Source organism: Carlito syrichta, unplaced genomic scaffold, assembly GCF_000164805.1.
Source record: "Carlito syrichta isolate Samal-C Ts95f unplaced genomic scaffold, Tarsius_syrichta-2.0.1 Scaffold78064, whole genome shotgun sequence".
Lineage (NCBI taxonomy): Eukaryota > Metazoa > Chordata > Mammalia > Primates > Tarsiidae > Carlito > Carlito syrichta.
This window is the reverse complement of record NW_007022160.1, coordinates 149,739-177,089: the sequence shown is the minus strand read 5'-3', so window position 1 is coordinate 177,089 and position 27,351 is coordinate 149,739. Positions and strand designations below refer to the sequence as shown.

Genomic DNA, 27,351 nt, shown 5'->3' with positions numbered 1-27,351 from the left:
TCTGCAGGGACATGGCAAGAGGGACCACCCTAGACAAGGAAAACAAGACCATTTGAGGGTCCCAATGCCCAAAACAAACGAGGCCCTTCAGGACACACAAGTGAGAATTAGCCTGAGCCCTGCCCCAAGCGACAAGACTCTTGCAATCACTTATCTCTGGTGGCGATTTCTCGTAGAATACCTGTTCTGTTCTTCTTCTTGGAAACAGAGCAGCTCCTCACCATCCCCACTTTGGAAAACACCTGGAAAAGAATGTCATCATGGATCATCAGCATTTGCTACAGATCCTGAGGCTGCGCAGGTGTATCTTAAAAGACAGAGGCACCGAGGAGAGAACACAAGCAGAACTGGCACCCGGACTGAGCTTACTGTGGCCAGGCTCCACCCTGAGTCTTTCATGTGCATGGCTCCTTCAGTGACCATGGGGTAGGTATCATTATAACTGCCCACTTCTCAGATGAAAACACTGAGGCTCAGAGGAGTGATAACTGGCACCCGGGGTCACAGAGCTGAGAGGTGCTACAGCTGACATGCAGATCCAGGAACCCAGACTCCAGAGCCCGGGCTCTCAACCACAAAGCAGGTGAGGGCCCCTGTACAACAATGAATCCTCCAAACTTGTCATCTGGATATCCTAGGGTCCAAAAAACTTCTGAGGTGATGATTGATGACTCACTTTAAGTACCCTGACACTTTAAGTACCCCTGGGGTGTCCCACCAGGGCAGCTGGGCTTGCTTCTTGCTCCAGTTGCAGAGGAAGAACCAACTAGAGACTGACTGCAGACCATGCAGAGGGGAAGCAGGCTGTAAGCATGGAAGTGTGGAGTCTATGGACCCCATCCTGACCCTTCTCATGGCCACTGCTCCAAATGCAGCATAATTTAAAAAAATTGGAAGTCATATTCGATTCTGTTTTCCTCTTACTTTTTCTGTCTCCTTTGCAAACCTAGCCAGGGCAAAATCCCTGTCTATCGGGTCCACAGGTGTGTCTTCAGCACCACTCACGGGGCCCAGGGAAGGGCGGGTATCTAGGGAGGGCTCACCAGAAGAACAAGGGGACACAAAGGACGGGGCAATGCCGAGGAGCAAAAGCTACAAGCAGAGGCCATTTACCAACCCTTGTTTCAAGTGTCAAATGCTTTACTGGGATTATCTCATCTGCCCTAATAAAATCATCAAAACAACCCCCCACCCCTATGAGTAGATTCTATTAACATCCCCATGTTACAGGTGAAGAAACTGAGGGCCAGAAAGGCGAAGGACATGCCCAGAGTCCCACCGTTAGCAAAGAGTGACGCTGTGATCCAAGCCCAGGCAGGCTGATCCTTAACCATGCTCTCCACTCAGAGCACTAAGACAGGAGTCCTGTGAGCCAGGCGCTCTTCCTGGCAGTGACCCCGTTGGGCTGTGTGGCCTAAGCACAGTGAAATGACTTCTCTCAATCAGAGCTCATTCACCACACGTGTGATACAGAGACTGGACTAGCTCATCTTGGCTGTGCCTTCCAGCTCCAGAATTCTTTAATTCTGAGGATGCTTTAGGCTGATGCTTGCGAGCATCTCCCAGGAAACAATGATCCCTGATAATGATGTTCCTGTGCAAGACCCACACCAGAAATGAAAATAAAGCAACCACAAGCTGGGCTGATATATTCGAAGCCATCTACCTTTTGGATACTACCCATGTGTGTCTCTGTTTAAAAGCAAAACAAAACACGAATGGATTCTGGAAGTAGCCACAAGAAGTCTAAGGCTGGACTGCCAGATGCTCAAGGTGAATCTCTGCTCCTTAAAATGTTGCTGCACTAGCAAGAGTATCTCTGCTGCTGGGGGTGCTCTTCCAGTAGGTAGGGGGATAGACATGTCACTGAGACTGTGCCAGATGGTGTCAGAGTGGGGTATCTGACCCGCACCTCTCTCCCATACCCAATCTTTGCTTTGGTGTCATCTGCCCCCCCCCATGTTCCTGCTTCTGGGATTCAGTGGACACTGTCTTCTCTCTTGATCCCATCTACAGAATTCTAGAGCTCAAAGGAATTTTTAGAAATCAATCAGTTCAATTCTTAAGGCCACCTTCCTTTCCAGAAAAAGTTCATGGCTGCCAGCCTACTGTTATTCACTCATTCATTTAAAAAAAATCCAGTGAGAATTTACTCTGTGCCGGTCCTAGTTTTGAGAAATGACGAGTCCCCCTGAAGGAGCTCCCAGCGCAGCGGGGGAGTCTGCAGAACCCCATGCTTTGAAGCTGGAGGCCCCATTTCCTGATCTCTGGCCCAGCCCCTTCTAGAAGTCCCAGCCGCCCCTTGGTGCAGTGCTCACTTGGCATTTGCCAAACGCCTCTTCAGAGTTCCCTCTCCCTCTACACCTGCCTGCTCCCATAAATGCAGAAGCCTCACCCCACCCAGGAGTTCCAGGTGGGGGCTGGACACTCACTCGCTGACGTGCCTGTGACATCTTCCTCTGGGCCACAAAGACCGTGCTGACATTTGCTTTGGTAAGTTGACATCATAAAAATGATTTTGGGGGGTTTGCTGACCATCACTTTTGTATGATATACGCCTTCCTAGATATTCGGGTGTGCCCCCAAAGGGTATGTGGGAGCCCTCCCAGTCTCTCAGTCACTATACTATTACTCAAGTCCTTGGCTGAGCCGAAAGAAGGTGGCTGTTTGTGGTTACTAACATGAGCCACGGCTGAAGTCAGAATCAGTGTAGAGACCAGATTGGCAAACTGGGGTCTCACCCACAGCCCCGCCCCCATGCTGGGAAACCACTCACTTCCTTCAGCGTCTCCTCCGTTGTGCTGAAGTTGAGATTTTTAATAAACAGAGTACACCCTGGGAGGCTCTCTTCTTCCTCCTCTTCCTCCTCCTCTTCTTCCATTTTTGCTGAAGATACAGCCACTCCTCCCTCTGGTGGCTTTTCACCTTCTGGAGGCTCACTGTCTGGTACTAAATCCCCATCCAAAAAAAAAAAAAAAATCCATTAAGTAATGTCTGACTCACCAAAGTCCCAGGGGTTCTGCCTCCTTAGGTAGTTTCAAGAAGGGACACTGAGATTCTCAACTTGTCCTGAGTTTTGGCAATGAAAGGAGGGAAGGAAGGAAGATGGAGAGACACAGAGAGAGAGAGAGGGAGAGAGAGAAAATGAGAGATAGATGGGAGGAAAGAGAGAATGAGAGAGAAATAGAGATAGAAAGAATGAAAGAATGAGAGAGAGAGAGAGAGAGAGAGAGAGAGAGAGAGAGAGAGAGAGAGACACCTGCTTCCTGCCTCTGTTTTAAAAAAGAATATAAAACACAGACTAAAAACTATAAGCCTTAAATAGGACCAACTCACACTAATTTAAACTTCCAGCATAAATCACTATGTAAACTGAACCATAAGCATAAGCAAATGTTAGCTTTCCTCAAAAAAAGCACTTGGTAAACTTTCAAACTAAAATGCAACTTAAATCTTTTCAGAAACTGCAGAATGAGAGCAAGGTGTAGAACATTCTAAATATTCCTTGAACCTATAGGCTGTGACATTTCGTTCAGGTCCCTGTGTCTGTTACGTTAGGAAGCACACCCATAAAAGGTGTGGTTCTGTCTACACATGATATATTAAATTCAGAATACTAAAAATTAGTGAAAAGTTGAAAATACTTTGTGTCCACAAACAAGAGATCAGATAGTAGGAGCAGTCCCAAAGACTGGAATAGTATGCAGTCATTAAAAATGATGCTTCTGAAGAATGTTTAGACAACATGGAACAACGCTCATAATATAAACATTAAGAGGAAAAATTAAGATATCAAAAAGCCATACACTGTAATTTTAAAAACTGTTCCTTGTAATTCCAATCACGATCTGTATGTGGTCTGTGAGAAAACACATACATGCACATACACACGCAAGAAGAGGTCACGGGACGTGCTCTGGTTATTTCTGGAGAATGGCATCACCGTTGGTTGCCATTTCAACCTGTCACCACTGGCACCATGCAACACTCCTCCTCTGAAGAAACAGCATTTCAGGGAGAGAGACAAGCAAAAGTGAAGCTGTGAGTTAGTGAGGGGTGTGTGCATGTATGTGTGTGTTTACAGCACGGGGAATGCAAGGAGGGCACTGGGCAGAGCCGGTTGGCAGTGGCCCTGAGTGTGGATTTCACGCGGAAGTTACGCAGCCTCAGAAGGTTAGTATGGGGCAGCATCACGATCTTTGTGAAAACCTGCTGTAAGGAAATGTGTTCAATTTGGTTCCAACGCCCAAATTTCACCAAGTCACCTGACCGGGGGCTGGGAACAAATCCCCCCACCACAGACAAGGTTTCTGAAGCGATCTCACATCCCTTGGGAAGTCAAGTCTTGTCTTAGCGATTCTTCCAAGCAGTCAGACTGCACCCTCACACCCCGCACCCTTGTTTCTGAGCAGGGGGGCGCCATCCTCCCAGAAGACTTAAAACCTGCACCCCTGGCCCGCAGATGCTCAGGGAGGTCCCACGGCTGGGCAGTCAGGAGCTGATAACCACCTGTTTTTCCTCTACACACCTTCACTCAAACAATTCAAACTTCCGGGCCTCCTGGGCTTCAGATCCTTCCCCAAACTCTCATGCCAAACACCAAAGATGCTTCCAAAGACTTCTATCTCCTCTGTCCATTGTGATGCAAGCCTAAGGCTTTCAAGTCCTCATTAAGCTTCAACCACTTTGTCCCAAAACAACCCTTTCAAGCCCTAAAGGAAACAGCTACTGTGATCATGGCATCTCTTTAGCCACCTTCTTGCCTTGACCTCCCTCCAAGGTAAGTCCAGAACTCAGATTCCCGCCCCAGGACAAAAAGAAATCTCCACAAAGGCCCCTCCCCCAACCAAGACTCTAATACAATTCACTCCTGTAGTGTGGCTGTTTGTACTCAACACCCAATTTGCAAACAAAGCATGAAGGAAAAATACTACTGACGATGGGAAGCAGAATTATGCAAAGGAGCGACGCGGGTCCTGAATGGGAACTTCAATCAAACCTCGCTCTCCAGCCAAGAAGGCTATTCCCACCCGCTGGCCTTCCCCCATGCTGGCTATCTCAGAGGGTCAAGGAGAAAGGAGAGAACACTGATGAGATCCCCACTATGCCCCAGGCACTTGGCTGAATGCCTCAAGGACACTATCTAGTTCAGGAACTCAGCAGCCACCTCACGCACGGAAAGGGAAACGTGTGGCCTGAGGAGAATTCTGGAAGTGTCTGCATCTGAACCGTAAATCTTGGGCACTTTCAGATGGCAAAAGAGGCTCATGGGAGACTGAAAAAAATGTTTATAGAAAAGAATCCGGGTGGGGGGAGGTGACAGTGGCCAGGAGGGCGCACAGCCAGTTTAAGGAGACAGCCTCTTTTTGGCCCTGGCCAATTGCTGCACATAGGGAGGTCAACCCAGTATGGCAAGGATTCAGATCCATTAGTTGCTCAAAATCTGGCTTTCCAGAGGAAACCCCCATGGGTTTTTCATTTTGGCAACTCAACTCAATGGCAGTAGCTTTTGTACCAGGTGACGGTCACAAGTAAACCAGCTCATGGGGGCCTCTGTCCTGCTCCCTGTATCTGGCCTGCCTACAGAACACTGGCAAAAGTGATGAGCCTCCCTCTTTCCTTCCCAAGGCCCTGGAGTCTGATCAGTACCCAGTGTGGCAGTCCAGGAGCCCAAAGCCTCACATGGATGACCTGGGGCGCCCAGAAGCCCTCAGCATAGCTGGAGTCAATGCCACCCTACCTCCCTGGCCTGTGAGTCGTGGCTGGCATGCTCCAAAGGGTGTGTGACATTTGGGTTCGGTAACAGAGCTGAGCTGAGCTTAAGGTAAGGGTGGATACCCCTTCCCTGGTGGGTCAGCCACCTTCAACCCCAGCTCGGGAAGGACGGGAGGGGACTTTGAGGGCAGCAGGGACCTAGCATCTGGGGTGTGCAGCTGGCCCGGCAGGGGCTCATTTGGCTTCTCCAACTTCCCGTAAGTCAGTCAGTACCCGATACCCGCAACATTGGAAGGAGCGTCCAGCCTGAAATTAAAGACATGTTCAAACGAGGCTTGGCCTTCCTCTGACAGCATAGACCCTGGATGATTCTAGATGTCCGTTCTCTCCCTGAACCTTTGTGTCCGTAGCAACCATATCCCTGCACCTAAAACAGGTTCCTGGATCTTAGAGAGAACTCAAGGGCATCATGGTCTGTGGAGACCAGCTGAGAAAGGGAACCTCGGACAGGACACAGAGGGGGGCCTACAGATTGCAGCAGGAGGTGGCAGCCTCTAGAGAGGAAAGTGGCCTGCTCAGTCGACTCTGCCACTCCTTAGCTGCGTGCCGTGAGTGAGTGACCTCACCATGGTCTCAGTTTCCCTCTGTAAGATGGCATTTAGTAAAATCATGCATGTGCGCGCACACGTGCGCACACACACAGTGCTTTGCTGGGGTGTTTTGAAATGTAGAGTCCACTGCTTTACCCACAAGCCTGTGCAAGGAATGGCTACCTCTCTCCTGGGCAACAAAGCAGCCTTCTCACGTGTCCACCCTCAGCACCTGTCCCTAGCTTGCCAGCTTCTCTAACCTCACCCCTGGACCTTCCCTCTTCTCCCCACCCTCTGCCCATTCCAATCACACTGGCCTCTTTTCTGATCGCCAAGCCTGCCAAACCCATCCTTACCATAGGGCCTTTGCACCTGCTGTGCCCTCTGCCCGTTCTTCTGATCAGCTGCTTGCCAGACCAGGCTCCCTCTTGCCAAGTTTTGACTCACACGTCCTCCACTCAGGGAGCTCGTCTGTCCATTCTCGCCCAGGTGGGTCTCCACCACAGGTCCAGTCCCTAAACCTCACACTCCCGGGGTTTCCTCTCTCTAGAGCCCTTTTCTGGCTCCAGTGCCAGTCTGCTGGTCAGTATGCTTCTCTCTTTGTGCTCCCAACTTGATGGGAGGCTTATCGAGGTCAGGCCCATCGGACTCAGCGCCGTGTTGGCAGCACTGGCTTGGAGCAGACGCCCTAGCAGTACTTGTGGATGATGAGAATGCTGGGTAGCGGTGCGTGCCCGGCATACAGTGCTCAGCAGACAGCTCTTAGTGTGGTCGAACGTGGTGGCATTTTAAGTCAGAGCACAGAGCTTGGAGCTGGTGGCCTGGACCACTTCCTGGCTCCTCCACACACGTGACCTTGCGCAAGTCACACAGCCACTCTGGGCTTCCCTCTTCCCATCTAAAAGGGGGGCGGCAATCACAGCTCCCACTCGCAGGATGAGGAGGAGAACGAACGCACAGGAGCCTGCCTGGGCAGGAGGCTGGGCCGTGCCACACCTCCCAGTGCAGGGCACCACATCCCTGCCGCCAGCTTCTGCTCCCAAGTCACCAGGCCGGGCCATGCTGTGGCCCACACCCGTGTCCAGAGAGGCGTGGAAGTGGCCAACAGCCAAGGCAGTGCTGCCTCCAAAGGTCATTTTTACAAGCACTTCTGCTCCCGGCCCCAAGTGGGGAGACAAAAGAAAGATGAAAGAGAAAAAAATAAGGCCTTGTGAAACTCAAGCAGATGTTGGCCGGCAGAATCACCAGGAACCAGAAGAGGAAAGACGTGAGAAAGGAAGCGGGGCTGGACCGGGGATGGGGGGTGTGTGTGTGTGTGTGTGTGTGTGTGTGTGTGTGTGTGTGTGTGTGTGTTGGGGGGAATTTAAAAGCAAGGTGGGCTGGAGGGGGCTGGGACCAGCAAGGGAAAATGTATGTGTGTGTGTGTGTGTGTGTGTGTGTGTGTTGGGGGGAATTTAAAAGCAAGGTGGGCTGGAGGGGGCTGGGACCAGCAGGGGAAAATGTGCTTCCATCTGTAGTTAGCACAATCAAATCCAGTCACGCGTCGCCACATGGGGCTTTATTATAATCAGGCCGCAGAATTTCCCGCGCCCCTCCTCTTCCCAGGCTCTCAGCGCCCGAGCTGACAGCAAAGACTGTTATCAGTTGCGAGCAGCTTTCAGGACCTCCCCCCACTCTGAGCCCTTTATCTGGAGGTGAGGGTCTTGGTAGTGGGGAGATAAAACACTCTGTCCCCCTCCCTAGAGACTGGTACGAGAACAGGGGAGCTTTGCAGAAAGGAAGGGGGTGAAGAGAAAAGCCGCGTCCACTCCCCTCCTGCTCTTCTTCCTTGGGGGCTCCGGGGACTGGCTGAAGCCCCCCCAGCCCTTGTCCTCGAGCCCCGGGAAGTCAGGGATCTGGTGAAGCTTCGGGAACAATGTGGAGAAGGCGGGGTGGAGGAGGAGCAGGTGAAAAGGAACTGCGTTGGACGGGGCAGGGGTATGCACGAGGGCTGTGCTAGAAAGGGAGGAGAGGGCCCTTGAGACCCTCTCGGTGGGAATTAACCAATGACATGGGACTCAGCGGGGCTCAGAATCGGTGGATATGCACAACCTCCTGGCCAAAGGCAGCTGGGCCTACGGCCTCCTCTGGGGGAGTCAGGGTCGGGCCCTGGACACCAGACCCTCTGAGAGTTCAGGCCCATCAGGGGCCCTCTCAACACTGAAATGCAGGCCTGGGCGCCAGGGATGCAGGGCTGGGGGTGAGGTGCACTCTACCCTCAGGTCACTGCACATGGTCTCTGGGAGGCCTCCTTGGTCGTGTTGCAGATTTTTCTGGGTGAGAGACTGCTGCTATTACTCCTTGTGCCATCTCAGTTGTCCCCCAACAGCTCCACCTGTCCCCTGGCCGGGGAGCTTCTGGGGAACAGGGCCCAGGCTGTGTCCATCTCGGTCTCCCCCACAGCTGGCACAGAGCTGGTGCTCGTATATGAGTTAAAGACCCTTTGCTCCAACCTACGCAGCACGTGAGCAACAGCATCAGAGAATGGTAATGCGGCGGCCACATCCCACCGCATCCTCCAGCATGCCTCATAAGGGATGTGTGGCTATCAACCCTATTTTACAGACATGGAAACTGAGCCTTGGAGAAGGGAGGCAGCTTGCCCAGTCACAGAGTGAGGCGAGGACCAGGACAGTTGCTTGCTGGAAATCCCACGGTGACGACTTCCCCAGGAGCTCCGAGCCTCATGTGATGAGGCTGCAGAGGGCTCAGCACCACAGCTGGCACAGAGTAACCCCTACTTTGGCCCTTCCTGATCACTCCCCAATGCCAGGCACTTTCCCAGGGGGCTGGGACGTCTGGCCAGCAAGCAGATGAGCTACCACACTCCACAGTCAGACAGACCGACACCAAAGAAAATCACACATTCCTGACGCAATTCCAAGAAGTGATAGTTTTTTTTTTAAATCGGAGTCTCACTCTGTTGCCAAGGCTGGAGTGCTGTGGCACAATCATGGCTCATATAGCCTTGATCTGCTGGGCTCAGGCAAACTTTGTGCCTCAGTCTCCTAAGTTGCTGGAACTACAGGTACATGCCACCATGGCCAGTTGATTTAAAAAATTTTTTTTTGTAGAGATGAGTTCTCGTTAAGTTGCCTAGGCTGCTCTCAAACTCCTGGGCTCAAGCAAAGTGCCTTAGCCTCACAAAGTGCTGGGATTACTGGCATGCCTGCCAAACCCATCCTCACCACAGGGCCTTTGCACCTGCTGTGCCCTCTGCCCGTTCTCCTGATCAGCTGCCTGCCAGGCCAGGCTCCCTCTTGCCAGGTCTTGGCTCATACGTCCTCCACTCAGGGAGCTCATCTGTGATAAGTATTTGAAATAAGGGGCCATTTGTGGCCATATGGGGCACCCAATGGGAGCCGCCACTACTGCTGTGATTGACTGTGTCAGTATTGCCATACATGCTCAGGGCTGGACTAGCAACCAGAGACAAGCCTCCAAGCCTGAGCTCCTACTATGTGTTTGAGACACAAAGACACAAAGCTCTTACTATGTGCCCCGTCCTAAACAGGGACAAAGAGGCAGATCCTCATGTACCTGTCCACTCCCTCGACACCTGTTGACTGAGCTTCCCTTCACCTGGGGTGCCAGGTACCCAGTAGTGAAGGAGATGGCCCCACTCCCTGCCTTCATGGCTGTAAGTCTTGCTGAGGTAGACAGGAAACAAGTAAAACAAATGAATAGAATAAAAACAAAGTATGACCATGGCGAGCGAATCCCCAGGCCCTGGGGTAGTGGGTGCAGCCACAAGAAGGTGGTCCCCTAGGGCAGGGGAGGGACCCATGCTCCCAGCATGACTCCTGCCCGCTGTCCCAAGTGAGCAGGAAGAGGCCCCCTCTGGGCCTGTCCTCAGGATCCCTCCATCCTGGCCAAAGTTTGGGGACCCACTTTGGGTCGAAAAATAGGGCTCAAGTTCAGGTGCAGTAACTGCAGGGAACACTAAGGCAGCTGATGCCTAGGGGAATGGCTAGTTAAGAACAGGACTACCTGGAGAGAGCTGTTTTGTTATTTTTTTTGAGTTGGAGTCTCACTCAGTCGCCCAGACTGGAGGGCAGTGGCCGCTCCCGGCCACTGCAGCCTCGACCTGCTGGGCTCCGGCGATCCTTCCGCCTCAGCCTTCTGAGTAGCCGGAATTACAGGCATGCGCTACCACGCCCCGATTTTTTGATTTATTGTAGAGATGAGGTCTCGCTGCCCAGGCGGGTCTCGAACCCGCGGGTTCAGGCAATCCACTCACCTCAGCCTCCCAAAGGCGCGGGATTACAGGCTGAGCCATCGAGCCCGGCTGGAGAGAGCTGTTTTTGTGGGTGCACTCACACTCGCAGGCTTGGAAGAAATTTCAACCCAGTCTGTGAACAAAGCTCACTCATCTGCATGACAATCATGAACCCCAACAACTGCTGAGGCTTCTGGGTCCTCAGAGAGCAAAGGAATTGAAAGATGTTACTTCCTGACCAGAACAAGCCTCTAGACCAGCAGTTCCCAAATAGCCCTGAATAAAGATCCATCCATGATGAAACAATGAAATGAGGAAGGCAGACAAGGTGGGAGGCTCACGTGCAGCAACGGCCACCCAATTTCCAGGAGAACTTATGCCAGGAACCTGACAATGGTGCTCCCCCACTCACGCTCTACTTTTTTCTCCGTAAAAAGTTCTTTTTTTCACACCTTAATTTTAATAAACTAAAAACTGGCAACCATATTGCGCGGTGGGGGAATTACTGATGGGTACAATCTTGATGTCTGGGTAAAATGACCCCTATGGGCCTTTTCAAAACAACTCTCAAGGTCTCGTGTTCTAAGATGTGGTCACAGTCCCCAGACTAAGTGGTTCTCAACGGCGGGACGTCTGGGAATGCATGGAGTGTCCACAGGGGGTGAGCACTCCTGACATTCAGCAGGTGGGGTCCAGGGAGATGAACCCTCTTGGGATTTGCAGAACAGTCCTGATGTGAAAGTACTGTCCTCCTTAGATGGGAATGATGATGCCACCCCAACTGTGAAGCATTAGCCCAGGTTGGGGGCTGCCCTGTTTGGCTCTCAGTGGCCACAGCTTCCCTTTCCTTTCCTGCCTTTGTGGACGCTGGACACCAGAGGGCATGGTGCCAACCTAAGGAATAACCATGTCCCTGGCAGCCGCCCTCCTCCCCAGGAAGCAATGTGGGACATCTGTGAACACAAAGGTTGTGTTCACTTGCTTTGCTCCCCTACAACCTATAATGGACAAACCAAAAGTTGGCAACCGTATGTTGAACCCATAATTTTGACACTATTTTTTTAAGGACACACCTACAAAATTTGCAAGTCTGAGACCCACTGGTCTCCAGGATGAGCACACAACTTGAAAGCAGAGGCCGGATGAACAAATTCCCACTGGCCTCTCCGGCCACCCAGGGCATCCTGATCCCCAACTCAGCTCTTACCAGTTTCTGACGCCACGTTGTCCTTTCCCGCAGGCTCTGCAGGTGTGTCTTGGGGCTCTGCCTTCGGTGCAGCTGTGCTGGAGAAGACACCAACTGGAGCCCACTCCAGATACAGGGGCACGTGGTGGAACTGCAGAGACAGGGTGACGGTGTTTTGAGTCTTTCGACCACACACAGCTGGGGACTCGGCCCCATTCACACTGGAAGAGCCCGAGGATCAGAGAGGAGGGGTTACTCAGCCAGGAATGGAGGAAGGAAGAGCACAGCCTGGAACCCTACACGTTCCCTACTCCCCACGAACAACACTTGAGCCGCCATGCTGCATCCCAGGGGTAGCTGGAGAGAGGACTGTCTCTGTTGCTGCTGGACAGACACATGATGGCTCCAAGACTCCTTTGGGTTTTCTCTAAACAGAGTATAAGAGGGGAGTGGGATGAGTAAAACAGGGTCCTTGGTAAAGTACAGCTCCCCAGGAAGAAGTGTAGCTCAGCCATTAAGGAACATGCTTTCTTTCCATGTGCGTCTATTCACAGGCAGTGCATGATATTGTGTGTGCATGTAGACAGTTTTCAAAAAAGGACAGTCAGGTGTGGGGGTGCACCTGTAGTCCTGGCTACTTGGGAGGCTGAGGCAGGAGGATCACCTGAGCCCAGGAGGTTGAGGCTGAAGCGAGCTATGATTGGGCCACTGTACTCTAGCCTGGGCAACAGAGCAAGACCTTGACCCTATTAAAAAAAAAAGGATAAACAAGATACTAACAATAGCTGCCTCAATAGAAGACAACTAGGTAGATGCAAGACAGGAGTGGGAAGGAGTCTTGTCAACAAAAGCTCTTTTTGAATCTTTTCAAATTTCATATTATATGCAAGCCTTACAAATCAATTACATTGAAGGGAAAAAACATATACTTTAGGTGAAATAGACTAGAGTTCCAACAGTTGGCTGTACCACCTTTTGGTGGTGTCACTTGGGTCAGTGTCCTCTGCAGGTCTCAGTTTCCATGTGTGCAAAACGAAGACAGAGACATTCTTGTTGGTGAAATAGTCAAAAACAAGCAGGAGGCCTCTCGTCAGTGCCCTTGAACTGTTGCCTATAGAGAGCCTTTTGGTGACGGGCACGTTTCTCTCAAAGGAAAAGAAAGGAGGGCGTCACACTCCAAGGAGTGTCCCCAGCACAGTCATCAGCCCTTCCTGGACAACTGCTCTCATGGGTTGGGCCTGAACAACTTCCTGAGAACTCAGCGGGCACAGAGCCCGAGCTGGGGCCGTCACAGGGTGGGAGCAGTAGAGGATGAGAAACGACTTCCCCATCTGCAAAATACAGACACAATACCTACCTCTAAAGGAATGCTGGGGAGGCCGAGGTCTGCAAAGGGCTGAAGTGCCTGATAAATGGAAACTACTTCTCATGAGCACCCCCATCCCCAACATACGCCATTGTCTTGTGCCCTCAGAACCCGAATGTAACCCTCTTTGGAAAAAAAGGGTCTTTGCAGATGCAATTTAGAGAAAGCTTTTGAGAACATGCAGAGTAATTCAAACGGGCCCCATGTCCAATGACAAGTGTCCTTATAAGAGAAACTTGCAAGGAAGATTGAGGCAGAGAAGGAGAGGATGGAGCAGAGACTGGAGGGAAGCAGCCATGAGCCAGGATGCCTGGAGCCTCCAGGAGCCAGAAGGGGCAAAGGGCAGGTTCTCCCCAGGAGCCTTGGGAGGGAGCTCGCCCCTGCTGACACCTTGCCTTCAGACTCGGAGAGTCTGGGAGACTCTCCACAACTGGGAGAGAATTCATGTGTGCTGCTTCAAGCCACCCTGCTGTGGGTTTGCTTTGGCAGCCACAGGAAAGTAACACACTCCTGTCTGTTTTTAACCGAGAACCAGGGGAAATTGGTTCTCACCTACAGAACCAATTTCTGTTCACCTTACAGCAGGTATAAGGCAGCAAGTATAAGGCAGCAAGAGTACCATTCATGTGGGAAAAGTCAGCCAAGGAGCCAGTCAGGCAACGAACGAGCCGAGGCCTGTGTTGTGAGGGATGGCCCAGAGCTCCACTCCCATCCACCCCATCCAGATGCGTCCTCAGGTTGGGAACACGTGACCTGGATGGGGTGTGGAGGCTGAGCTCCTGCGGGCTGGGTCTGCACAGAGGCTATCCCTGTGTTGGCCTGCCGTACCATCTCTCCCGGAGCGGCTCGCAGTCCCTCTCCAGCTCGACCTGCCTTGTGCAGCCCTACCTTGGAGTAGGCCAGCTGTCGGAAGGCCTTGCGGGCCTCCAGGGGCTCCAGGAACTCCACGATGGCGGTGACACCACCCTCTGGCAGTAGCACTCGGCCTAGGCTGCCAAAGCGGCCAAAGGTCTCCTGGAGCTCTGCCGCCAAGGTGCCTGCTGGAAGGTTTTTGGCCAGGATCACGGTCTTGCTGCGCTCTGCCGCAGCCTGTAGGGAGGAAACGAATACACATGGGACAACAGAAAGGAAGGTCCCTGGGCAACACCAGCACTGATCCGTGGTGGCGTCCAGACCAGGCACTCCATCCAGGCACAGGAAGCAGACCCAGGAAGATCCACCTCTCAGGCTCATGCTTGCCCTGAGGCCTGGGACTCTGAAGCTAGATCCTGGGCCAAACCCGGCCCCTCTACTTCTGAGCTGGGGCAGATTTTGATGTGGCTGACCACAGCCCCTGCCACGCCCTCGGGGGCTTCCCACAGCCAGGTCTGTACCTTGGTGTGAGATCTTTTTCCTGGAACCCACATGCAGCCAGCAGGAAGCGCCCAGGAGTCAAGGACCCTGGAAGCAGCCCCTGACTCTCAGGAGTTGGTGTACCCTGCCCTTTGAGTGCGAGAGTCCAAGGTTGCAGGTATCCCCTGAACAGAGCTCCAGCACCTGGGCAGTGTGTGGCCGTGACACACCCTGGACTCGTCTCTTTCCCTCCCCATCCCTTTCTCACCAAGGTTTCCCCCACTGCCCAGAAAACAACTTGCCCTGGAATCCTTGTGTCAGGGTCTGCTTTTGGGAGAACCCAAACTAAGACCTTGGATACGCAGCCCTGAGAAATGTGCGTGGCTCTGTCTAGGCTGGAGAAAGGACACAGCATCTACTTACTCACTCAGGAAAAAATTTAATTAAATGGGTTAGTAAAAGTACATATAACATGAGCACTCTGCAAATGGTAGCAATTATTTTATTAAAAATGAATGCTGAAGGGATATGAAAAAGCCAATAAAATCTAATGGAAAAGTCCAGGTATGTGACGTATCTTGGCATTTTAGCTCACCCACAAATCCAGCCTGAAACCCTGGGTCAGTTGCTTTCCCTCTGTAGGCCTCAGTTTTCTCATCTGCAAAACTGGCTAACAGTAACATCCATCCTGTAGAGGTGTCACAGGGTTACTGTGAGGACTGTGTGAGGTGAGGGGAGAGGGAGCCACCAGCAGATGGGAAGGCCCAGGCACCAGTGGCCTTCACAGGTGCCTCTCAGGCTGCAGAGTACAACTGGGGCAGAGATTCTGGGGCCAGGAGGCCTGTGTTCAAATCCAGCTTCACCATTTAGATTTTATTGGCTTTTTAACATCCCTTCAGCATTTGATTTTAGTAAAATAATTGGTAACATTTACAGAGTGCTCATATTCCGTGCACTTTTACTAGCTATGCGACCCAGAGCAAGTGATGTCAGCTCTCAGTGGCTGTGGTCCCCTTTGCAATGGGAGTGCAGCAGTGCTGTGTCACAGGGTTATTGTGTGTATGAAGTGGGCTAATAAAATACGTAAACTTAGAAGAGTGCTTGGACAAGTCTTAATGTTAGCTATTGGTGTATTTACCTATCCAATCCATTTGCCTTCCTTCTGTGTATCCTTCCATCTATCTACCCATCAATCCTCATCTGTCTGCCCATCCATATTCATCCATCATCCATCTGCCCATCCAACCATCCACCCATCCCTCCATCCATCCATATCCATCCATCACTCCTCCATCCAGCCATCCGTCCATCCATCGTCCATCCATCACCCAACCACCCATCTGTCCATCCACTTATCCTATTCATCCATTTGAAGTAAACATTTAAGGCCTGGTAAGGCTGTCAAAAGAGCTGTTTTGGGGGTCAGAAGCCCTGAATTTTTGTCCCGGGCTTTGTAAGTCACCTCCCCACTCTCCAAGCCTGTTTCCAAGATTATGAAATGAAGGGGTGGATGTCACATGGTCTCTTAGGGTCCTCTAAATTGTAACCTAAGACTTGCTACATGGTGGCCAATAAGCTTGTGGAGGTGAACCTTACCCTGCAGGGTTTAAGAAGGGTCCAACAGGGGCTCTGGGAAGATATTGGGTGGGGGTGTGGGATTCTGGGAACCCCTCAGATCTACATGGGGAAACCACAGATTTCAAGGCAGCCCTCTTGCACACAGTTCCTGAGGGCGCATAATCAGGGTTGAGTGGGCCATCTGTCTGAGTCCATGTGACACTTCTTCCTTTCGTGAGAGACAACTTAGGAATGGGCAATAGCCTTCAGAAGGCCGATCCTCAAGCCCACCCATGGCTCCCCTGGAAACACTATTCCCAGCTTTCCAGCGGCCAGAGCAGTTGAGGCTCACTGAGCAGGGCACAGAAAACACACCTGGCTGAAAGAATCCAGGCTGACGCCATTGTCAATAAGGAAGCGCCGTACTTCCTGGACGAGCTGGGTCTCCCCCAGGGCCACGCGCACGGCCACGCTGCCCTTGGTCTCCTGTGAGAGAGAGGAAAGAAGAGGCCCTGTCAGCTGTCAGGTAGGTGACACATCTCCACCTCCCAACAGCCTGGGAAGCCAGGATGGAGATGGACACAGTCTATGCCCCACCTCCCATGCCTCTCACACTAGACCTGGGACCCCAGGACCCCCGTCCCATCCCCACCCCCCACAGGCTGAGCTCACTCCCGCCCCAGAGCTGCTGCACTCACTGGCTTCAGTCAGACACCTTTTACCCCGCATTCTCTTGCTCCATTCCATTCCTGCTTAAATATCACTTTGCTGACCAGCCCACCCTTGTGGTTACACCCTTGACCCCCACTTGGCCCCTCTGCTCTCTGAAGCTGCTATGCCCGCCATATGGCACCTCTGTGAATGTGTGTCTCCCTTCACTAGTGCCCAGTGCTCAGAGTACTTATAGGATCTAGACAGGTGCAGCACTCCCCAAGCTGGCTTACATCTAGAGCTGTGCTGCCAACATCATGCCATGAGCCTCGCAGAGCCACTGAGCACCAGACACAGGGCATGTCCAAAGTGCTCTTGGTGTAAAATACACAACAGACTGAGCGAGCAAAATAGACTGTAAAACAGTTCCTGATTTTTAAAATATTGTGCATGTGTTGAAATGATATCTTGCAGATACTGTGAGTGACCTCTCACAAAAACAACTATCTGAGTATCACATGTTCTCACTCATGTAGTGGACCTTGATCATCCAGCGTACTACCATAAGAAAACGACTGACATTGGTGGGAAACTATGGGGGGGAGGGAAAGGGAGATGGGACTAATGGTAGTAAACATCTGTCTGGGGATGGGGAGACACCTGTTATCAACAAGGGGGCCTGAACGAAGCATATCTGTATACCTAACCCTTAACTGTACCCCACAATATCATAATAAAAAATACTGATTTAAAAAAATACTATTAATTTCACCTGTTTCTTTTACTTGCTAAAATGTGGCACCTAGGCTATTTCTAGTAACACATGTGGCTCACATTCCATGTCTAGTGGACAGGATTGACCGAGGCGCTCTGCAGGCCAAATCCATGAGCGCCGTTTGTTGATTAGCTGAGAGACAACTCCTGGCTCTGCCTCAGATAAACTCAGCTGCGCCTGACTCAAGACACAGGCTTTTTAAAAGGCATGTGGATGTGAAGCTATAAAGAACAAAGTACTTCTGTACCTTATACAAAGTATACTTTGTACTTTCTTTATACAAGGCATACTTTTAAATAATACAAAGTATGTTTTAAAAAGTATTCTTTTATAGACCATAAAAAGGACATACAGAAGGGATACAAAGTGGCAACCACTTATGCTGACTGCAGTCTAGAGTTCTACTGCACAATACGAAGCCTAGAATTAATAATACAGTTTGTAATTGAGAGCCTTCCTAAAACAGTATACTTCAGGTGCTCTCACAATACAAAAGAGAGTAACTAACATGATGTCAATTTGCTGAGTTACAGTAGAATTCAACCATTTCACCATCTATACGTATATCAAAACATCATGTTGTACACCTTAAATACATAAAAAATTTTTTTTAAAAAAAGGCATGTGATGTGGAGGCACTAGATCGATGGGGAAAAAGTCAGAAGAAATAAGGCTAGACTGTCCACTAGACATGGAATGGGAGAGGAGGAGGACAGAGCCCAATGACCCCCCTCCCTGGCTTCAGAGTCCTGGGCTGCCCAAGCCAAGGAAAGGGGCAGGACACACTTGTGCAGACGTGTGACGTGGCTCAGTGAGGGTACTGGAGTCAGGTGGGCCTGGTCTCCCTCCACCTCTTTGCAGGTCTGGGATCCTGGGCAAGTTACTTTGTGCCCTCGGTTTCCTCATCTAAACAATGGGCATATGAGAGCCCCTACTTCACAGGGCTGCTGTGAGGTGGACCCCACACTCTTTCATGTAGCATAGCAGCATGGAGCACCGCCTGTCACCATCACTGTCTGCTACATTCCTGGGATGGCTCCACATGCTGCAAGAGAAGCCAGGGCTGAAGTCTGGATGGGCATGTTTCCAGAGGGACAGCTTAGGGGAGTCTGCCCCCATTCCAGAGGCCTCTGGGAAGGTCCAAGAGGATAAGCATTTCCAGTTCAGGCGAGTGGCATCACGGGCAGCAACACAACACAGCCCCCGCTCTTTCTCCCTGCAGTTTGGCCCAGAGTGGGGGCAGGGGGCTTGCTGGGTCCTCACTCACGTGGTCAAACACTTGACTCTTGGTGGCGTTGTACTTCTGCGCAATGGCATCGGCTACAGCATTCGGCCCCATGAACAGCGTATTCCAGTTATGAGAGCTGAGAGGCAGAGGCAGAATAGGGAGATCAGAGAGTGGCGGGGCGAGGGGGATGCTTGCAGATGCAAAACCTGTACGAAGGGGGCTCACGGGCCTGCCTTTCTAAGTACTCCAACCCACTTGCTGTAAGCTAGGCACACAGGACCCAAAGGCGAGGGATGATATGGCTGCAACCCCTGATGTTTGTCAAGTGCGTCCTCTGTGGCAGGAACTAAGCACTTTGCATAGATGAACTCATTTAAATGTCACAACACCACAAAAGTAAGGCACTGCTGTTATTCTCCCCAATTTCACAGATGAGAGAACCGAGGTTCAGAGAAGTTACGGGCTAACCCCAGGGGAAGGAGGCAGAGAAACCAGGCAGCTCAGAACGGCAGGGGCGAAGGCAGCGGAAGCTGGGGGGCTCAAAGACATCAGGGCAACAAGGACCTGGAGCTGCTAGCCTTTTCCTTTGCTTCCTTCTTCTTCTTGTAGGCTGACAACCCCGGGGCCATGGCATCCTCGCTGGCTTCCTTCTTGATGGTGGATGGCAACACGTGGAGCATCCTGCCCTAGAGGGGAAGAGGCAGGAGTGGATAAAAGCTCGCCCTTAAGCCGGCTTCCATATCCCATGTAGGATGTCAACTTTAGCCACGAGAAAGCTGGACCCAGCGCTGAAACACTGACTAGAGGGCAGGGGGGGTCACACAGAATGACAAGGCCATTCTTACCACTGGGCATAGGGACCTGACACCAGGATGGGCCACTTGAAACAGCTGCACAAACGAAACTTCCATCCATTTCCACGCAGCCCTGCAGCATCCCCCACAGTCTCTCAAACCTCCCATCCCATCCCCAGGTGAGATATGAGCTCCAGGTGGGCAGGAGCAGGGTCTGGCTTGGCCACCATGGTGGGGTGGGGAAGGTCAATAAATCATGAAGGAATGAATGAGAAAAAGGAAAAAGGAGCTGAGGCAGCCAGGGTACGAGGATGTTTGCTAGCACATCACTTTGTGATCCTGGGAAAAAGAGGAGAGTCGCTTACATGCTACTGGGGCCATTTTAACAAGCCCTGTCAAAATTCCTTTCCTGCTTATTCCTCTTTCAAGGGGGCATCTCTGGAGATGGAGAGCCAGTTTATTCACTCAAGAACAGCTCAGCCCTACTGGAAAACTGCATGGAAAGAACCAGAGAGCAGAAAGCAGTGGACACAAGCTTAGAGCGGAGGCCAACATGCCTGATGGCAGGCACCACTCAGGGCCTCCTCGCCACATAGCTTATGCCTATAATCCCAGCACTTCAGGAGGCCGAGGCAAGAGGATTGCCTGAGCCCAGGGATTCAAGACCAGTCTGGGTAACACAGTGAGACCTCATCTACACACACACACACACAAAAATAATAGTAATAGCAGGGCTTGGTGGCAAACACCTGTACTTCCAGCTACTTGGAAGGCTGAGGTGGAAGGACCACCTGAGCCCAGCAGGTCAATACCGCAGTAGCTGTGATCATGCCACTGCACTCCAGCTTGGGTGACAGAATAAGTTTTTTTTTTCCCCTGAGTGCCTACTACATGCCAGGCATTGTCCCAGGTGCCACATATCAGTGACCAGAACAGACCAGAGCCCTGTCCTCAGGCAACTTCTTACCCTCCAGTAGTGCAGGTGAGGGGGCGACTTGGCACGGTGCTGTGTGTATTCTTAGGCCCGAAATGTAGACGCCTGTGTACACACACACGTACACACACACACACACACACACACACACACACACACAAAAGGCCCTTCCCAACAGCGTGAGCCCAGCAGCCTCCCAGCCAGCCCGCAAGTGAGCTCACCTGAAACACCTGCCCATCCACCTCGGTGAAGGCCTTCACTGCGTGCTCCGGGAACATGAAGGTGACGAAAGCAAAGCCCTTGGGCTTCTTGCTCAGGCTGTCGATGGGGTAGTGGAGCTCAGATAGGGGACCTGAGGACACGACAGTGTCAGTTTCTGGTAGGCCAGAGTTGGGCCTGAGCTCTGGGTGAGGAAGTGCTGGGCACTAACCTGGTGGCTTTTCACTGGTAAGAACATGGAACTACTGCCATGAGTCAACCATGGCTGCTCGGCTCAAGAAAGAACATGGCTAGCGCTAGCTGTGAGCCAGCCTCAAGGGTCACGGTGCCATTTTGCAGTCCCCATGTGTCTATCCTAAGAGTAAAGGCACCTGGACTGGATACCAGCTCCACCACCTACGACATGTGTAGCCTGCCTTGGGCAAGTCCCTGAGCCTCCTCCTCCTCCACGCATCTCAGGCTTCTCACCTGTAAAACAGCCTAAGAGTACCTTGCTTGTGTGGTAGCTGTGAGGACCACATGTGTTAATGTGTATGGTGTACTGAAAAGTGCCTGCTACAGTTAGTGTCACAGAAGTGTCTTCCATAGCAATATTGTTATCCTACTCAAATTAGAACACTCTTTCATCTGAGTCTCCACTCTGAACACCAGGTGTTACCATGTGCCCCTGGGTATTTGTCTTCCCAAATGGACACCTGCAGTCTATAGACAAACTCCTCTCCCGTACAGCTCAGCCCTACTGGAAAACTGCATGGAAAGAACCAGAGAGCAGAAAGCAGTGGACACAGGCTTAGAGCGGAGGCCAACATGCCTGACGGCAGGCACCACTCAGGGCCTCCTCACCACATCAGGGCCTACACCGGGCACTCAACCTCTCCCTCATCCTCTGTAACCCCAGCTGGCCTCCGAATAGACCTGGGAGACACTGTGGGGATCTCAAAAGTGTCACGACCTCACCACTGTTCTGAGCCCTGCCATCCTTCCCTTCCACAACTGTAACCCTACAAATACAGCCCATTGTGACCACATTGGATATAGGCCTTCAAGTTCTTGACCTGAGAAACAACAATAAAACAACAAATACTATCAAGTCGATTTGTGTGTTTTAGTTTTAAGAGTCAGGGTCTCACTCTGTAACGTAGGCTGGAGTGTAGTGGTGCATCATAGCTCACTGCAGTCTCAAACACCTGGGCTCAAGAGATCCTCCTGCCTCAGCCTCTTGAAGAGCTGGGACTATAGGCATGTGCCATCATGCACAGCTAACTTTTTATTTTTTGTAGAGACAGGGTCTCGCTATGTTGCCTAGGCTCATCTCAAACTCCTGGCCTCAAGTGATCCTCCCACCCTGGCCTCCCAAAGCACTGGAACTACAGGCATGAATCACCTTGACGAGTCTCTCAAGTCTACTTGGATCATCAGTTTGGATAAGAAGATGAGATAGTTAAGAGTTCAGATATTAAAGAACTCTGTACAGGTATACTGATACCTGCCTGAATAATTGCCGAATTCCAAATATTGAGTACTGAGAGTTTCAGCAGCAAGGAATAATTCAGAAAAATGTATCCACATCTCTTCAGTTCTGAGTTTGGGAGTGAGTCAGGAAGCACAGGTTCTGACAGCAGAAGATGCCTGTAATGTTACCTTTTACTACCTGTCCTGTGAACCCCAACATATATCATGTCACTGCACCTCACAGCAACTCAGGGATGGCTAGCCCAATTAACAGATAAGAAAGCTGAGATAAGACAGGTGGAGTCGTCTGCAGACTAGGACTTGAACCCAGGACATCTGAGTCCGAGCCCTGCTTTTACAGCCGCCATGCTATCTGTGCAGCAAGACCAGAAGCTAGCACTACCGTATTTGGAGAAGAGCTTTTCCAGGTCCTCCTCGGTGCTGGTGTAGGGCAGGTTTCGCACAAAGAGCCTCCCAGAGTCGGCCAGGTCCTCCTCCTCCTCGTTCTCCCCAAGTGTTCGGCCTTGCCACGATTTGGAGTTGCTCTTCAGGGGACCCTTGGCTGTGGGGACAGTCTTTTCCCTGAACACTTCGATGTAGCGTCCACCTGCATGAGGAGAGATACCAGGGCTCTGGAGGAGGCCTGGGACTTGACAGAACTCCAAACCCTTCTCCGCTGCCTTCCTGTGGCCTAAGCCAGGGCCACAGACGCCAGGGCCTGACACCTGCTCTGTCCCTGGGGTGGCAGCCTAAGCCAATGCTGGGCCTAGACAGGAAAGTCCCCAGTCTCACTCATCCTGCCAGTTCAGGGTCAATCCGGACCACAGAGGTGTATTTCTAAATCCTGGACGCGTTCTCTGGCACCGCTTGCTGCCCAGCCTTGGGCAAGGTCTTATGTGACGTCAAGCCCAACCTGGACTCTTACTTGCTTAGAAACTGCTAATGGGCATGGCCCATGGGCCCAACAGGGTGTGACACCCATACAGGATGCCCCACAAACACCTGCCTCCTGATGTGCTGATAAGACTGCTGAGGCTGCCCCGTGTCCCTAACCCCCAGCTCCTGTCTTCACTGGATCTGAATCACCTGCCTGTGCCGGGAATTGGTCAAAGGTTCAGTCCGGGTGTGGTTCAGGAGACCTCTTGGTCAGGGAAGCTGCACTTGCTTTTCCCTCCACCCAACTCTGCCCATCCTGCCAGAGTCTGTTTTCTCAGCTCCAGACTGTGCCCACCATCACCCTCAGCGAGGCCCAAGCAGGAGAATGCTGTTTACTCCTGCCCTATCCCAGACCCTGGCCTGCTGTGCCTTCTCACAGCAGGGACCATGCATTTACTCACTATTTGATTATCACCATCTATTTCCCCCTCCCCAGGTGAACATCTGCATCAGCTCCAGAAGGGCAGGAACTGGGGTCTCTTTGCTCATTGCTGTGCCTTAGAACAGTGTTCACAAAGCATTGCCACTTGGCAACAATGTGGTATAAGTGAAGGACTGGATGAACCCCATAGCCCCGCAGAGAAAGCACCTGACTGGGCTCCTTACCCATGTACTCTCTGTTGCATTTCAGGGCTTTCTTCACCTCTTCTTCACTGCTGAAATCCACGAAGATGTACCCTGGGGGGGAACAATGGCAAAAGTAAAATCTGCAGGCCCTGAAAACATGTGGGCACGTCACAGAGGACAACCCCCCCCCACGCACTGCACCAGCAGAAAGAGGGGGAAAAACTGCTATACTGGCCAAACCTCCAAAATACAGTAAGTACCCTACATATGAACCTTCAAGTTATGAACTTGCAAAGATGCAAATGTGCGCACATATCCAATCACGTAATTTATAATTTAGTTCACATGTCCGGCATACATTGTCACATGCATGCATCCTCTATAAGTGGTTGTGCTTTTGTGTACTTTACAGTACTGTATAGAGTACAGTAATACAGTATCTTTATGTCAAGCCCAGGATGTCCAGAAGCAAGCATAAAAGCAGTGGCTATGTAGCCAGTACTATACAGCCAGTTGTGTTAGGTGGGTACCTAGGCTAACTTTGTTGAACTTACAAACAAATTGGACTGGACTTATGAATGCACTCCTGGAACAGAACTCATTCATATGTAGGGGACTTACTGTACAAACTCGCTCCCTCCGTCCCTCCCTTTGCAGGAAGCGTTGAGGCCCCAGCCTGGTTTTTGTTCATGAATCTGCCAGACTTCTGAGTCGGAAGCACAGGGGGCCTCTCTAACCCGCTCCCAGTCTCACCCCATCCCTGACCATTCTCTGGAGTGCTGTAGCTGCAGCGTGGCAGCCAGTTCAGCACCAGAGCCACTCTCTCCACCACCTCTGCCCCAAGTGCCTGAGGGCTCGACTCGCATGGAGAGAAGCGCATGGGGAGGGGGGGTTCTCCTGGAGCACGGGAGGCCTCCACATCCTGAACTCACTGGGCCTCAACCCCTGAGGCAGCAGGGTAGGGGTCACTCCTTGCTTTTCTGGAACAGTGAAGTGACGTGCCCAAGGACACGTGGATAATAGGAGGCAGCACCTATTACTTGGTTCAAAGCCTAGGGTGATCTGCCTGTTACTAGGCTGTTTAGACTCTTCCTCTGAGTCCTTTGCCCCCTCCTTTTCTCATATACCCCCATAAGTACCCTCCCCCACCTCCCTCACCTGCACAGTCATCCTAGTCCAACCCACTGCTGACATCCCTGGAGGACAGCAAAAGTTTGGGACCCCTTTCTTCCCCAGTCAGGGACCACACTGAAGTTCGTTGCCGCCTTCACCTACTGCACACTCCCAGGGCTCCCACACCCAGGCTGCAGCCCCTATCTTTAAAAAGGCCTCAAAGCCCAAGGGGTCGCCCTGCTCCCACCCCAGCTCTCTCCCAGGGGACATTCCACTCCTCCACAGTTCCTGCTTATGCCCGCCCTTTCCAGTTCCAGGGCCTCCTGTATGGTTTTCTCTTGGCCCTGACGCCTCAGTTGTGTTCCTTACCGCTCCCTCTGGTCTCTGTAATGCCATGAGAGCAAGGCCACCACCACCAACAGCAGCTCTCAAGGAGTAGGCAACAGGTGCCTAGCACTGCACCAAATGCTGCACACACATTCACTGACTCCCCACACCAAGGTCAGACAGATTTGCCTAGGCGCCACGGAGTACGTAAAGGCCAGGGTGAGAAGGAGAAGAAGAGAAACCTAGGTGAAAACTGTGTCCCTACAACCCAGGCTGCCAAAGGCGGGGACACGAGACAGACCCTTGTCCTGACCAGCTGAACCACAGCCACAGAACTAAGCACCGCAAACAGGGAGAAAAAAAAGTGATGCCCTTGAAACTTCCCCTTTACTCAAGTGCCCTGACCTTCCACCTTCGCCATCTGCTCCTTGTTCCCACCCAGAAACATCCCAGACCTCACCTGTTTTGTTCCCATGAGCATTTCGCACTATACGAATGGCCACTGGCTTCAGGGGTGCCAGGAATTCCATCACATTTTTCTGTAAGAAGAAAAGTGTTTTCCCTTTCATCAATCCAATAATAAAAATGCAACCCCGTAAAGAGACGGGGCAGGTTTCTGAATCAGAAAGAATTACAAAGTCTCTCATCCTTTCCAGTTTTTTCTTTCCTTTAGGTTATACACATCTTTTCTCTACCACAAAATAAAATTAACTTAGAAAATTCTGAAAAAATTGGAGAAGAAATGAGTAATATTCAGTAGTAATGTCACATCAACATTTTAGGCACTGTTTTTAACTTTTTTCTAAGTACTTTATTATATACTTGGAGTTAAATCTGATTTTTTTCACTACTCATTAAAGCATTAATATTTAGTTTTTAATTTTGCAAGTGGACACCTAGTGGTTTTTATCTGCTTGGTTAATTAAAGCATGTGATTCTCTGTATGGTTGATACTGAGAAAATTCTAACTCAAAGTTGTCAGACAACTTATAGAGTTCAGTATAACCTAAACGCTTACTCAGAAGTATAATAAAGCCGGGCTTGGTGGCTCAGCCTGTAATCCCAGCACTTTGGGAGGCTGAGGTGAGTGGATTGCCTGAGCCCGCGGGTTCGAGTTGTCTGGGCAACTTGGCGAGACCTCATCTCTACAATAAATCAAAAATTAGCCGGGCGTGGTAGCATGTGCCTGTAGTTCCAGCTACTTGGAAGGCTGAGGCGGAAGGATCATCGGAGCCCAGCAGCTTGAGGCTGCGGTGGCCGGGAGCGGCACTGCACTCCAGTCTGGGCGACTGAGTGAGAATCCAACTCAAAAAAAAAAGAAGTATGATAAGCTGTATATCAAGAGGTAAAAATATTTTTTTTTAAAGTTGTATTTCAAAAATCTGAGGCCAGGTGCAGTGGCTCACACCTGTAATCCTAGCACCTTGGGAGGCCAAGGCAGGAGGATCAATTAAGGCCAGGAGTTTGAGACCAACCTGGGCAACATAGTGAGACCTTATCTCTAAAGAAAAAAAAAAAACACAAAAATTAGCCAGGCATGGTGGCACGTATCTGTAATCTTAGCTACTCAGGAGGTGGAGGTGGAAAGATTGCCTAAGTCCAGGAGATTGATGCTGTGTACTCCAGCCTGGGTGACAGAGTGAGACCCTGTCTTAAAAAAAAAAAAAGTAAATATATAAACTATCAAAAAAGATGAACATTTCAAGGACAAAAAAGAGCAAAAGAAATAATCAGACACTTTCTGAAAGATTTACAAATATGAAAGGATGCTTGATTTCACTAATAATTTAAATCGTAAATTAAAATGAGATGTCAAATGTGCATAACACATTGGTAAAGATTAACACATTAGTAATGACCAGGGTTCAGGGAAATGGGCATTCTCACACTCTGCTACAGAAAATACAAATCAGTAATTCCTCTAAAGGGCCACTGACCTGCTGTGTCAAAGCCTTAAAATACATGTGTACGCTTGCACAGAATATCCATCTAGAACAAAGATTGACAAACTACAGCCTATGGGCCAATTATTACCATGGCCTGCTTTCAGATGCCCTACAAGCTAAGAATGATTTTTGTATTTTTTAGAGGATTATTTTTTAAAAAAAGAAAGCTTGGCAAAGACCATAAGTCTTGTAAACCCTGAGGTATTCACTATCTGGCCTGTCCAGGCAGTCTGCTGACTCCTGATCACAAGGAATTGCATTATTATTTTTAACAGCAAAAAACTGGAAATAACCTCCATGTCCAAATTCAGGGCTTGGGGTAGGTGTGCCAAAGTGAATCCTAAGTAAGGAAGAACATGCAATATAAAAAAATGATGTTGTAGCAGTGTATATTCACTATTCAAA

At 50.9% G+C, this 27,351-nt stretch overlaps 1 protein-coding gene across 1 annotated transcript in view; it reads right to left on the bottom strand.

Annotated features, from left to right (window-relative positions):
* RBM19 (RNA binding motif protein 19) overlaps nt 1–27,351 on the bottom strand; it is a 71,639-nt gene that overhangs the window by 33,702 nt on the left and 10,586 nt on the right. The window contains exons 8-18 of the mRNA XM_008054253.1: nt 25,461–25,539; nt 23,600–23,671; nt 22,461–22,664; nt 20,608–20,738; nt 19,223–19,344; nt 18,698–18,794; nt 16,380–16,490; nt 14,004–14,204; nt 11,771–11,900; nt 2,777–2,949; nt 182–242 (exon numbers count right to left, since the gene is read on the bottom strand). Of these exons, the coding sequence (XP_008052444.1) occupies nt 182–242; nt 2,777–2,949; nt 11,771–11,900; nt 14,004–14,204; nt 16,380–16,490; nt 18,698–18,794; nt 19,223–19,344; nt 20,608–20,738; nt 22,461–22,664; nt 23,600–23,671; nt 25,461–25,539 (1,381 nt within the window). The remainder of the gene's footprint in view (nt 1–181; nt 243–2,776; nt 2,950–11,770; nt 11,901–14,003; nt 14,205–16,379; nt 16,491–18,697; nt 18,795–19,222; nt 19,345–20,607; nt 20,739–22,460; nt 22,665–23,599; nt 23,672–25,460; nt 25,540–27,351) is intronic.